Source organism: Coenobita brevimanus, chromosome 100 (assembly GCF_032717465.1).
Source record: "Coenobita brevimanus isolate Jiangsu-jjx chromosome 100, ASM3271746v2, whole genome shotgun sequence".
NCBI classification, from domain to species: Eukaryota; Metazoa; Arthropoda; class Malacostraca; order Decapoda; family Coenobitidae; genus Coenobita; species Coenobita brevimanus.
Window position 1 is genome coordinate 1,791,180 of NC_137053.1, and position 14,743 is coordinate 1,805,922.

Below are 14,743 nucleotides of genomic sequence, written 5' to 3' on the forward strand. Positions count from 1 at the left end.
TCCATTGTCTCTACACACGTCATTTCTTTCCCTAAACTCATTTTCTCTTAAGTGTCTCTCTGTTCTTTCAAATCGTTTCGGTTGGTTCATGTGACACTCATTTTCTTTTTCCATTTCTCTCACCTCATTCTGGTTGGGTGTGATTTTACTGGAATTTGACCAAAGTATCAAAATGCAGCATAACGTGTTCCAATCCAGCGTGACCCTCTCAGTAACGTTGTCCACAAGGCGAGAGGGACGGGATGGCACACCACCTTTGGCCACTACTTACGTTTGCATCACTCACTCCTCCCTTGTCATGGTCACTTCAGTGCGTCTCATTTTTCATCACTTAAATCGCTCAGCGGCCAGAACCGTTCTAGCACTTAGTGGAGCGTCTGAGAGTGAAGTTTTGTGGCGAGTACAAAGAGCACAATTACTGTCCGGCCTTCACCCTCTCCCTGCTCTCACTTCACCCCGAGTACCAAGTGTCCCAGTAACCTCCCAGACTCTAGGACTGGTGGTCTGGCAGGCTGTGGTCACGGGGGTCCGAGGGCGAGGTCTTGGGTAGGAAGTAAGGAGAGTAGCGGTGTAGGTTGAGAGGAGCAGGGAAAAGCGGCCGCGTGAGAGCTGCTGCCGCCGCCGCCTGCGACACTGAAGGTGACGAGGAAGAGGGTGCTGCGGAGAGGGCGGAGTGGGTGAGGTGGGTGGGCGTGGAGGCGTGGGTGGAGGCCAAGTGGGAGAGGGGTGGCCCCGGATGACCCAGCCCATGCAGAGCCGTCCACTGGCTCCACAGTTGGGCGGGCAGCGGCAGTGGGGAGGGGGACGGGTTGCCACGGGAGTGGTTCAGGGTGTACAGCTGCGGCACTGACGGTGGCAAGAGCCCCGCAGCTGCGGCAGCGGCTGCAGCTGCTACTTGTGGTGTGGTGCCCGAGGCGCCTGGCGGTGCGGTGATGGCGGCCAGGCGGTCCCACATCAGCTGGGCGCGGGCCTTCTCCAACAGATTGTTGTTCTCGGCGTCCAGCTCCATGTACCCCCGCAGCGGTGCACCCAGGTAACGCGGGTCCACCAGCATTGACTCCATTGTGTCCCTGCAGGAGGAGGAAGGCTGTCAGCACACTGGTATACACACACAGCATTATCTGCATCACCCTAACCCTAATTCACATACAAGTGGTGGGGGTCAGGTAGAATCCAGAGAGATAGACAAAGCAATAAAGAAGAGCTAATTTACAGCCTGGCCAGTGAAAAAACACACAGCCGAGCCTTCGAAATCTTGGTTCCACTACACACACACACACACACACACACACACACACACACACACACACACACACACACACACACACACACACACCATGAGACTTGCATAATGAGGGCGCGTCATGACAATCAGTATGCAGTCAGTAACAGAGACATCACCCGCTGTGACCACCTGTGTGTCCTGCTCTGACGCTCATCACACCTGGCGCACACACACACACACACACACACACACACACACACACACACACACACACACACACTACCTCTCCCACTAATTTCCATACCTTCACATAAGTTATAACCATTCTCAGGATCGCTTCTCTTCACCTTCCACCGTTCGCCACCCCCACCACAACTGACCATCATCTCTGTCATTACCTGTTACAGTCACCACCACTCCTCCTTTCATCACCACTACCACCCACCACCACCACATACTACCACTACCTCCACCCACCATCCAGTCATTCCAGCCACCTACCATCACCCCCCTCATCACCAGCATCACTCATCACCATCACCAGAACTCATCACATTTTCTGCATCAGGCTTTCCCTACTGCCTACCTACCAAGAAGTTTCCATGCCTGTCTACCTATATATTTCTCATTCTACCTACCTACCTACCTATCTACCTACATGACTGTTCTCCCTGTCTACCTGCCTAGCTTATCCCCTATTCCTGAGCCTCCCTATTTATCTATCACGGATAATTCCTTATCTATCTACTAACAATTTTACCATCCTGCTTTTTGTCTACGTGTCCCTCTTATTAATAATTTTACCTACCTATCTATTTTTCACCTATCAACCCTCCCTCTCTCTCTCTCTCTCTCTCTCACCATTTGTCTGCCTACCTCCTAGCTTACCTGTGAACCTACTTGCCTACTCGTCCACTTCCTTAACTTTTACCTTTCCTGCCTACCCACCTTTGCAACTTACCTTCCTACCTACCTACTTACGTCCCTAAACCAATCCTTCCTACCTACCTGTCTGTTTACCTACTTACCTACATCACGCCTTCCTGCCTACCTGTCCGTTTACCTACCTACTTACACCAAGCCTTCCTACCTACGTACCTGCCTACGTGTCCGTCTACTTACCAGCATATTTGTCTGCCTAACTGCCTACCTACCACCCTGCTTCTACTTCCCAAAAATAGTTTACCTACCTACTTGTTGTCTTGTATAGCTTACCTGCCTACCAGTTTACCAATCAACATACCTACCAGCCAGTCTACTTACCTACCTATATACCTACCTAACTACCAGCCTACCTACCTACCTACCTACCTACCCGAATCGCCTTAACCCTAATTACATACTGGAACCGATAGTATCATCATCTTGCTTCGTCAGACGTGCTTGGTCAAATGAAATTCCAGGAGAGAAATATTGCCTTACCTTTTTTTGATGGATGGTTGGGGGAAATTAGAAGGTGCGAGCTGGCAGGGGTGACTGGGCTATTAGCTAGAGTGGTGAAGGGAGGAAGGAGGAGAAGGAGGAGGAGGAGGAGGGAGAAAGTACTGAGTGGTGAAGCGAAGAGGAGAAGCAGGAGGAAGAGGAGGGAGGGAGAGTTGTAGGGGGAAAGTAGGAGGAGGAGGAGGTGGTGAGAGAGAGGCGTAAGAAGAAAGTAGTGAGTGATGAAGCGAAGAGGAGAGGAAGGAAGAGAAGGGAGAGGTGAAGGGAGAAAATAGGAAGTGAAGGAGGGGTGAGAGAGTTGTAGGGAGGAAGTAGTTGGGGAGGAACGTAGGGCTGGAGAGGAGAGGCTGTAAAGAAGAGAATGATAAGAGAGGAGGGAGGAGGAGGAGGGAGGAGGAGGAAGGGAGGGAGAGTCGTGGGAGAAAGCAGTTGGAGAAGGATGTGAGTACAGAGAAAGTGAGAGCGAGGCTGTATTGAGAAAATAAGGAAAAACACGTACTGTAAATGGGGAGAGGAAAGAAGGGAGAAAGTGTGTATAGAGAATTATTGGGAAGGAGGAATTGTTAAGAGAGGTAAATAGAGCATTAGTTTATGCAAGGGAAGGTAACAACACCCCTCACCCCCCAAAAAAATGGGCATCTTATTCCCTGAATGAACAGATTTCCATACTAATTTTTCATATATTACATTCATTTAAAATCGTCATTATAATCGTCATCGTCCCATTCCCAGTTTTGTAAATGGTGCACAGAATCCAGAAAATAGGAAAACATAAAACCAGGAGAAAATGTTATCAAAACAGACTGCCTTGTGAATTGCGCCACACACCCATTCGCTCATCATTTAGGCCTTCGAATCATGGTACGGCCTAACATGACACCCAGGTGTTTTGGGGTGTCATCTACCTGTATGAGTGTTAATTAGGTGACGAGTGGACGCAGGTGGATGGAGGTGAGTCAGTGTCCGGCCACTGGGGTGTACGAGCTGACTGGTGTTTTTATTTGGCAAACTCCATTTATATGTTATCTTATATTCACTGCTCGTATTCTATGAAGGGAACTGGATATATACATATATTTATATATTTGTGGTGTGTGTGTGTGTGTGTGTGTGTGTGTGTAAGAAAGAGAGGGAGGGAGAGAGAGAGAATGGTGTAAAACGAGAAATGGAAACTTTCTTCTTTTTCTCCTTTCATAATGTAATGTTTTCTCTCCCTTCTCTGTATAATTTAATATTTAATGTGCCTTGTTAGCCTCTTCTATGTCATTACATTCTTTTCGTCGTACACACGTGCTTCCTTTCTTCCTCTCGAGCCTCTCTCTCTCTCCCCCAATCTCGCTAAACTCCTTTCTCTCTCCCTAATATTCCTAACCCATATGTCTTTCCTTCCTGACTCTCTTTCCTCCCTCCCTTCATCCTCTCCTTTCCTACCCTCTCTTCCCCAGTCCTACTTCCCTCACCCTCCTCTTCCTCTCCCCTTCCCTCTCGACCTCCTCCTCCTTTCCCGTCATCCCAGTCTTCCCTCTTCCTCTCACATCCTCCTTCACCTCCCTCTTCCCCTCCCCTCCCCCTCCACCTCCCTCTCCCTCCCCCAGCCTCATCCTTCTCAGGCCTACCCCCGGGGAAGCAGACAGCCATTATCACCAAGCTATCTTCGGGTCGGCATCTTGGTTATTAATTCCTCCCTTTTATCTTGCCGGGGGAGACGGAAGCTTGACCTACATTCTGCATTTTTCCTTTTTTTTTTCTTCACTATGAGGGCGTCTATTTTTCTATTTTTTTACTATATATAAAGAAAAATTTTATCACCTTGAGAGACATTTTTGGAACTAAGGGGATTAGGTGTAGTCTTGGTCAACCCCTTCGCTCTTTAAGGCTCTTTCTAACTTAGATAAATCGTCTTATAATAATCATATTACAAAAAAATATATATACGTCATTGCAGTGATGAGATTGTCTATATGAGTGGAGAGAGATGTGGAATGAGAGATGGAGAGACAGGGTGAGATGTGAGTGTGGGTTGCGAGGGAGAGTTAGTGAGTAAAGACAGTGGTGGTGAGTTGAGAGGAAGACATGAGAAAGAGAAGAGGGGTGAGCGATGGGTTGAGAGTGGAGGGTAGTTAAGGTTAGAGAAAGGAAGGGAAGATGTGAACGGAGGGGAAGAAAAGGGAGGGTGTGAGGCAGAGGTGGGGTAGGCAGGTGAGTGAAAGGAAGGTGTGAGGCAGAGGTGAGGTAGGCAGGCGAGTGAAGGGAGGGTGTGAGGCAGAGGTGGAGTAGGCAGGCGAGTGAAGGGAAGGTGTGAGGCAGAGGTGGAGTAGGCAGGCGAGTGAAGGGAAGGTGTGAGGCAGGGCAGGGCGGGGCTGTGGTGGAGGTGGGGGCCGCTTGGCTACGTTTGGGTAAATTACAAGGCGGTGTGATGGGAGGTGTCGAGAGGGTGGGTATACCGCTCCCTCCAGCACTTCTCTCTCTCTCTCTCTCCCTCTCTCTCTCTCTCTCTCTCTCTCTCTCTCAGTCTATCTACCCTTCATGTACCTCCCTCCAACACTTTCTCTTTTGTTTGGCCGAGACACACTTAAATCCTCAGTAATTTTGGCATTTCTCAGTACCTGGCAGAATATCGGTAATTATTGATGTACCGCTGCCCAAATTATACTGCTCGCCAACATGAGAGGTGATATACATGACGGCAGAGTAAACGCACACAAGCAGATTTACATACACACGCACGCACACGGAAAGCAAGGAAGTTTACCAGTAAGTTAAGATGCGTGTGTGTGTGTGTGTGTGTGTGTGTGTTTTAAAAGGTGACCCATAGTTTCTCTATCGCCTGACTACTACTTCCCCCTCCTCCCATCTCTCTCTCACCCACATTCTCTCTTTACCCTTCTCCTCCCTCTACTAACCCTCTTTCCTCTTTACCTACTTTCCTCCTAACCCACTTCCCTCCATCTCCCCCTCTCCTAAACCCCATCCCTTCCCCTACCCCCACGCTACCCCCTCCCTCATCCCACCCAGCATCCCAAATCCAGACAACTCTTCAGCTCTCCAAATCCGGACCTCTCAAAACTGGACGGACATATCAAACAAGCACTATGGCCGTGGACCGCGAGGAGGAGTGGCAATAAGGAGGGCAGGCATTAGGCGAGGCTGTGGGTGTAATCTGCGTGTGGGGCGGCTGGTGATCCATTCTCCCAACCCGCAGTTAATTGAATGTTAGCATCATCTTCGCCGCCTCCCTGAGACCCACTCCCTCAACCCCGTCGCTCCTCCTCGTCCTCCCGCCTCTCATCTCCTCTCCGCGTCTCATTTTCGTTCTCTTCTGACTCCATATTACGCTTTCATTTCCTTTTGTTTGTCAGTTCTTTATTTCTGTCTTTCTGAACAATTCTTCGCACCCACCTCCTCCTAATACTGAGACTCCATCCTCACCCCAGCACCTCTCCCCGCCTTCCCTCTCATGTCTCTCACCTCCTACCCAATTCCTGTGTGTGTGTGTTTTTATTTCATTCTCCCTTTATGCTATATCTTCTGACTTCTTATTACTCAGTTTTTAGTATTTCCATTTATTTCTCACTCCTCTAGTCCCTTCTATATATATCCATTCTTCCAAACCAGAGTTAATTTAATCTTCGCATCGTCTTCACCGTCTCCTAAAACTCCTTACCCTCCCGACCCTGCCCTCTCCTACCCTTCCCCTCTTTCCTAACTTTAATTTTCTTGCCTACCTAACTCCCTCGCCTCCCATCTCAAACCTCCAACCCAGCTCCCCATTTCTGTCATCCTTGTTTTTTTCTTCTTCATTGCAGTCTCTTTCTTACTTTTCTCCTTAAAAGTGACATTCCTTTAGTCCTCTCTGTCTCATTACAATTTCCCTCCTCTCCTCCACTTCCCTTTTCCCTACTGATTGGTTCTCTTCTCTCCAAACTCCTCCAAATCTCTTCCTTCTTTAGTTTCTCTTCCCCTCCTGTCTCCCACAATTTCTCTTTCCATCCATTCTTCCCCAGGCCATTTCCCTTCTCCTCTCCTCGCCTTCGTATAATCTCTTATCTCTTCTTCGTCTCTCCTCCCTACCATTTCTCTTCTCTTCTCTCCTCTCTACCATTTCCTCTCTCATCTTCTTAACATTTTTCTACTCATCTCTTCTCTGTACCTCTCACATCCCCCTCCCTCCCCTCTCTTCCACAGGTACTCCCCACCTCCCCACCTCATCTCACTAAAACACCAGCCTTGTGGCCAATCCTCACCTCCTGCTCTGTGGCCTATAATTTTATACACACACACACACACACACACACACACACACACACACACACACACACACACACACACACACGAGGAAATACGCAGCCCCGGGAAGAGGCTAAATGATATAGGTGTCAGCAGGGATATGGTACATGATAACGAGTATTAGGTAAATATGATAACTAGGGGGAATGGAGGAGGGTGGATGGGAAGAGACAGGGACGTGAGAGGGAGGGAGAAGAGACAAAAGGAGACGAAAGGGACTGTGAAAGGAGAAAGGGATAATTAAGGGGGAGAAAATTCGAGGTGGACAGAGAAATAGTGGGACAACAGTCATAGAAGCAAGAGGAAAAAGGAATAGCAACCATGAAGGAAGGATGAAATACAGGAAGCCAAGAAAAAAAGAAAATTAAAACAACACAAAAGATGAGAAGTACAAAGACACGATACTAAGTGCAGACAAGGCAGACTGGTAGACAGGCAGACTAGAAGGAAAACAAGGAACTGGAAGGTATGAAGGTAAGAATAATGGTCAAGACGAAGGGAAGAACGAAGACGGGGAAACCAAACAAGGTAAGGGAAGGCTAGGGTAGAAAGGTAGGTAGGTGGGTAGGTAGGCAGACATAAAAGCATTAAAACAGGCAGGCGTGAAGGAGAACAGGTGTGGGCAGAGAGGAAGGTAGAAAATATACTCGTAAATAGTAAGGATATGAATGCAGGGGGAAAAGGATAATGACGTAGGACGGGAAATGAGGCAGAGTAAGACTGAGATATGAATGCAGATAGACATGAATCAGAGACAGGTATGCAGAAAGTGTGAAGGTAATGTGAAGACAATTAGAGAGAGAGAGACAGACAGACAGACAGACAGACAGAGAGAGAGAGGTGGAGGGGAGAGAAGAAGGTACAAAATAATTAGGTAAGCACTGATGTTAAAAATACGAGGTAGGAGAAGACTAGGTTTGGAAGACAGGCAGGAGGGGAGGTAGTGCGAGAGATAAACTATGAACACTAGGGGAGGGAGAAGGAGAAGGGGGAAGGGTGAGGCATGAAAACAGAGTGAGGCAGGACAAAAGTAGGCAGGTAGGCAGGCAGGCAGGTAAGCAGGCAGGCAGGTAGGCAGGCAAGCAGGGAGGCAAGTACAAGGTGTGGGAAAGGCTGTGAACATTAGATAGCTTCAACACCTCCCAACCCGCCCTAGGTGTGCCGCCCTCACCTTGATTACACACGACTCACCTGGCTCGCCAAGGAGGTCTTCAATTAACTCCAGGTACACACACACACACACACACACACACACACACACACACACACACACACACACACACACACACATGAACAAGAACACATGAACACACGAACATGAACACACGAACACACACACACACACACACACACACACACACACACACACACACACACACACACACACACACACGACCCATCATCGCTGTCATATCTTTTAATTGTTTTTTTCCTCGGTTTCTCAGATCGTGAATTTAAAAATCTTCTCTTCGTTTTGTGTTCATGTTTTTCTCATTTTTTTTTACCATCCCTTTCCCATGCCAGACTTTCTCCACATCTATCTCTCCTCTCCTCTCCTCTCCTCTCTCCTCTTCCCTCCCGATCCTTTCCTTCTGCATTCTTCTCTCCATTTTTTTCTTTCATTTATTAAACTTCCTTTCCTCGCTTCAATTCATAATTTCTCTGGAAACTAACTCCTCTTCCTAACCCTCCCCATACTCATCACTCCCCACCATACCCCATCACCTTCCCTACTCCCCATCTCACCTCACCACTCCATCTCCACACTGCTGTCTTTCCTCCCCATCACTCCCCATTCCCATCATTACTCCCCCATCCTGTTTAGTCTTCTTTACCTCCTCCTCCTCCCTGCAGCCCTCACTTCCCCCCAATCTCCCCAGCACTCCTCCCCAACATTCCGCTTCTTCTACATCTTCTCACCCAAATCACCACTCCCCCCACTATCATTTTGCATCTTCCCCACCTTCTCCTTCCCCCAACATCCCCTTTTTCTCCCCGTTTTCCCCACCATTCCTCTCCAGCATTAACTTTCCTCCCCAACTACACTTTTCTCCCCGCTGCTCATTTTCCCTTCCCCAGCATTCCCCTTTCTCCCCATCTCCTACTAACTCTCCCTCTCCCCATTTCCCATCTCCTCCAAAGCATTTTCCTGCCTCCCCTCCTTCCCTCAGCCCCATCCCCTTTCCTCCTCCCCAGCATTTCCCTCCCTCTCATATTTCCTCCTCACTCCCCATTCTTACCCCTCCTCCCCAGCATCCACCCTCTCCCCACCTTCTTCCCCAGCATCCCCTCTCTCCCTACTTCCTCCCCAGCATCCCCTCTCTCCCCACCTACTCCCCAGCATCCCCTCTCTCCCACCTCCTCCCCAGCATCCCCTCTCTCCCCGCCTACTCCCCAGCATCCCCTCTTTCCCCACCTCCTCCCCAGCATCCCCTATCTCCGACCTCGTCCACAGCATCCCTTCTCTCCCCACTTCCTCCCCAGCATCCCCTCTTTCCCCACCTCCTCCCCCTCCCCATCTCCCCGTTCCCCTCCCCCCGGGCCGCGAGTCGTGAGGATACCTGTGAAGAATGTACCTGCTCGTACCGTTAATTATCTCAGGCTGCGGTGGTCAGAGAGAGAGAGAGAGAGAGAGAGAGAGAGAGAGGGAGAGAGCTTGTGTAGTATTAGTACGTGTGTGTGTGTGTGTGTGTGTGTGTGTGTGTGTGTGAGAGAGAGAGAGAGAGAGAGAGAGAGAGGGAGAGAGCTTGTGTAGTATTAGTATGTGTGTGTGTGTGTGTGTGTGTGTGTGTGTGTGTGTGAGAGAGAGAGAGAGAGAGAGAGAGAGAGAGAGAGAGAGAGAGAGAGAGAATTTTCTTCCTCTTACGTTTCCCACCTTCACTCCAAGCCAATTATTTCTCCACTATTTTATGGCTAATTCTTGTGTACTAAAGCCATTCCTCTTCACCAAATCAATTAGAAGTATAGAGGTATCGCAATCAGCCTTTTACCTGTCTCCACCAAATTAGTATTGACACTCCCAGGTTCCTATGACTCCCTCTCAGCTGAATAAAATCGTCTGGTGTAAGCAGGAAGAGAAGGCTAGAGTATTTCCAACCATGAGAGGGTAAAAAATCATCAAGGTGATTAATACTGATCATTCTAAATCCAGTTCACGTTTCCAAAAAAATCTGGTTATTATGTATTATCATTCTAAGTTCAAATCACTGTTCCTAAAAAATCTGTCTTCTTATTATCATTCTAAACTCAGATCACGTTCCCTTTAAAAACTGGTTCTTATTTTTTTATCATTCTAAGCTCAGATCACCCTTCCAAAAAATCTGGCTATTATTTTTTTATTAGTCTAAACTCACATCACGTTTCCTCAAAAATTTGGAATATGGATGAGGTACTGTACGGTTATATATATATATACACATTACGTCGAAAAAAAAAATAATGGCATTGAACCGATATCAATTTTCTTTTTAAGTTGATAATGGTAGAAATTATGGCTATGGATTACAAGCATAAAATCTGATTATGTTTATGTTTAGTATTTTTTCTTTTTTTTTTAATGTTTGCTTAATTTATTTGTACCTCGGTGTTGTAATTGTTTATTCAAGTGACCTGCCTTCCACCGCCACCTGAGCCACCCCACACACGAAGAAGGGGACACACACACACACACACACACACACACACACACACACACACACACACACACACACGATAAGGTTTCTTGGGCCCCTTCCTTTTTTAACTCACCATTATTTTCCTAACTTCTTCACTCCGTTGACTTATTCTTTGATTCTTGCTGTCTCCACTCCCTCTGTCTTCTTTCCCCTCACACATCCCTTCTTTGTCTTCTTTCCTCTTCCCTCTCTCCCTGTCTTTTGTCGTCTGTTCCTTCTCCTCTTATTTATCTTTTTCTCTCTCCATTCCTTCGTGTTTTTTCCTCTTTCCTTTCAGCAGACATGCCCCTGACAGGAGTAATTACCATCCTTTCTGTCTCCTGCTCACACACGCACACGCACGCAAACACAGACACACAGACACACACACACACACACACACACACACACACACACACACACACACACACACACACACACACACACACACGACCAGTGATTTAGGCTTCAGACTTCTGCCCTCTCCCCTAGCCCCTTCCCTCACACTTACCTCATACTCATCCCTTCCTCCTCAACTTTTCTCCTCCCCTCATACTTGCCTAACACATTGTCCCTCCCTCCCTTTCCTACTCCTGTCATACTTTGTCTCTCCATCTGCTCCTCCATTCAGTTATGTCTCTCTCTCTCTCTCTCTCTCTCTCTCTCTCTCTCATCATGGGTTTATTTTTTTCCTCTCATCAATTTCCCATGTAGTTCCTCATTACCCATACTCACTCTTCCGCTCTGTTGCACTCTCTATTCACCTCCTCCTCTCCCCAGCCTTTCCCATCCCAGTTCATTCATCCCCATTCCTCTCCCCAACCTTTCCCAGCTCTACACATTCACCCCAATCACCTCCTCCTCTCCCCAGTCTTTCCCAACCCTATCTATGCACCCCCTTTCACCTCCCCATCTGTCCATCCTTCCCATCCTTCCTCATCCATCCCCGCATCCTCCGATCACAGCCTATATGCTTATCAGATCATGTTGCCTTTCAAGCCCCCATTATCCTTGCCCATCCTCGCCCATTTAAAGGGGAGGCGACGGCCCATCATCCCTCCCTTAATACCCCCTTATCCCCACACCATCTACATCACCCTCTATGGCCAGGTCTGATGGGTATCCTAAATAATGATTACGCCTATTGTCTTCTGGGTAGGCCGCTAACACCACCCTTCCTCATCCTTCGACCTTTTCTATAATGTTTCGTTTACTGTGTTGCTTATTATCCTTAGTGCTTAATTTTATCTTTTTATGTATTCTTTGTTTCATTTCACTGCTGCGCTATCAGTGTCTTTTTTATTTTCTTCTTCCTTTATCTTTGTTTTCGTTGTTAGAGCGATATGTTAATTTACTGCCCCTTCGTCTGTGCAGTAGGTTGCTCTCTCTCTCTCTCTCTCTCTCTCTCTCTCTCTCTCTCTCTCTCTCTCTCTCTCTCTTACCACCGTTTTTAATATAGTCTTACTCTCTTCTGTCCCCCCCTTATCTCACCCCTTTCTCTACCACTCCCTCATCGCTGCTCTCTTTTAATACAACCACCACGCTTTTCGTCTCTCCTTAACTCTCTCTTTCCCCCGTCCCCCAATCTCAGTCTCCTCCTCCCTCTCTCTCCCTCTCCCCCATACCATCCTCACCCTATCTTCATTCTTTTTTCCTACCAACCATTTTAATACCACTCCTTCACTCCCTCTCTTCTCCCCCTCCCTCCCTTATCCCCCAAACCACTCCCTCTTTCTCACTCCCTAACCCCACTCCTTCCTCTCTCACTCCCACTCCCCGTAACCCCACCCTACCTCCCCCTCCCCTTCTCCCCCTAACCCCCTCCCCTTCCTCCCTCTCTCCCCCTTGCCCCACCCCCTCCCTAGTGCCAACAACGCCCTTACTTACGCTGCATCGCTGACCCCGCCGCCCTCCATCGTGTCCATTACTATTTCTTACGGTCCCATTATTTTACATTTCCTCAAGTTTGGTGTCTCTGAATGCGACTTTAAAACTGAGGCGAGGGAGAGAGAGTGGACCCACAAATTCTGCACTTCGCCATGAAAAGTCACTATCTTTATCTTTTTTCTTTTTATGCTCTCTCTCTCTCTCTCTCTCTCTCTCTCTCTCTCTCTCTCTCTCTCTTTACCGGTGCACACGACATTCGTTTTACCACTGTGTCTGTGTATCTGTTCGTTTATACCTATCCCTCTCTGCCTCATTCTCTTTTCACCCCAGCCCCTACGTGTGATGATGATTTGATTGGATGTATGCTCTGTCTTTTAACACTTGTCTCTGTCTCTGTCTCTGCATCTCTGTCTCCCTCTGTCTCTGCACCTCTCTCCCTTTCTGCCTCTGCATCTCACTCTCTGTCTCTTTATCTGTCTCTCTCTGCCTCTGCATCTCACTCTCTGTCTCTTTATCTGTCTCTCTCTGCCTCAGTCTCTCTTTACACGAGCCCCCACGTGTGATGATGGTCAGGTCACAGCCATGTTCTGCCCCGACCCACCCGTTTAGCGCGGCTCTCTCTCTCACCTTAAATTACACCTGCAGGTTGCTTTTATCGTCTCCTAATTGGCCTACTCTCTGTAATTTGAGGGAATAACGCGGCTGATGGCTGATACGGCGATGGGATGGTAGGCAGGAGGGATAGGAGGATGGGGGAAGAGGCTGGGATGGGAGGAACTGGAAAGGAATGAAAGAAAGGAGAGGAGAGGAAAAGTGGGGAGGTGGTAACAGGACTTGGAGTGGGTAGGGATGGATGGGATGCGGGAAGGTGGACAGGAAAAGTAAGAGAGAGAGAGCAGATGGGATGGGAGAGATAAAAAGATGAGACTAGGAAGGGAAAGATGGGAAAGACTGATGATTGGAAACAGAAGAGAGAAGAATAAGAGGTGGGGTAGAGATGATGGGAGAGTAAAGGAGAGAACGGGAGGGAAGGAGTAGGGTGTCGGAGATGGAGAGGAGTATGAAAGAAGGAATGGGAGAGATAGAGGGGGAGGGAGAGGAATAAGAGGTGGGATAGAAGGGTAGAATTTGAGAGGGGGTGAAGTGAGAAGGAATCAAGAGGGAGAGAAAGGATGGGTGGTAAGAGGGAGGCTGTGGGCTGAGGGAAATGAAGAAGACTGGAAGATAATGGTTGACTTAGAAACTGAGGATGAGAAAATGGATGAATAGAGGGAGAGAGAGAGAGAGAGAGAGAGAGAGAGAGAGAGAGAGAGAGAGAGGAGAAAACTTAAATAAATACAGAAACCAGATGAAAACAGACGAATCAGGGGCAAACTAAAAAAAAACGTAAGAAAAATAAAGACTAAAAGATCTAGGGCCATAAATTAGCAAGATGGATGGTAAAGAGACTTAATGATACACCCAGGGAAGGCAGGTGATCCGTTAAGTGTGGTGTGGTGCTGTGGTGGTGTGGTGGAGGGATAAACAAGGGCGTCATAAACTTGTCCTTCAGTGTTATGCTGGTGTGTTGGCGGCTTGACACCTCCACCCCACGCCACACCACCCACTGACCGCACACACCCGCCCTCTCACACATTCACACGCTCACACACACACACACACACACACACACACACACACACACACACACACACATCCATTTACCTGTATTCATACGCTCATGAATAAGATCATTCACATGCACTAAATCAGTGTGGCTTAATCAGTCTCGCACAAGTGTGGTAAAATACACACACACACACACACACACACACACACACACACACACAACTACTCATTACTACTTACTCGCACACGCTAGTAAACATGGACGCACACAGACATACGCCTCTTTTCTGGCTTTTAAAATACACTTAAGAACAGCTCCATGGTCAAATAATGATTGAATGTTTCGTTTTCTAACAACGTACATTATATACTGTCCAAGGCGAGACCAAATTTTTTTTTTATGATTGATTTCGTGTCCCACTGAGCTCATCCCTCTACGAATATGGCTACGTCTGCGCAAATTTTCCTTTCAGTATTTACCTAGACGCAAGAAATTACTCCTGATTCTCCTAATATCTCAGTGTGATAATTTTCTGTTCAATAAGTACTTCGCTGACACTTCCCTGTTACATTAAAAAGAAAATTTATCGTTTATATATTTCGCGGATTTTTAAAGCGAAATGTTCTTCTCTTGTGGTCGTGT

General features: G+C 47.8%; 1 protein-coding gene across 1 annotated transcript in view; it reads right to left on the bottom strand.

The window, feature by feature from the left end:
• Window positions 1-490: 490 nt before the first annotated feature.
• Window positions 491-14,743, bottom strand: part of LOC145414559 (uncharacterized) — a 160,340-nt gene continuing 146,087 nt past the window's right edge. Inside the window, exon 6 of the mRNA XM_080284078.1 lies at window positions 491-1,070. Within this exon, the coding sequence (XP_080140204.1) occupies window positions 491-1,070 (580 nt within the window). The remainder of the gene's footprint in view (window positions 1,071-14,743) is intronic.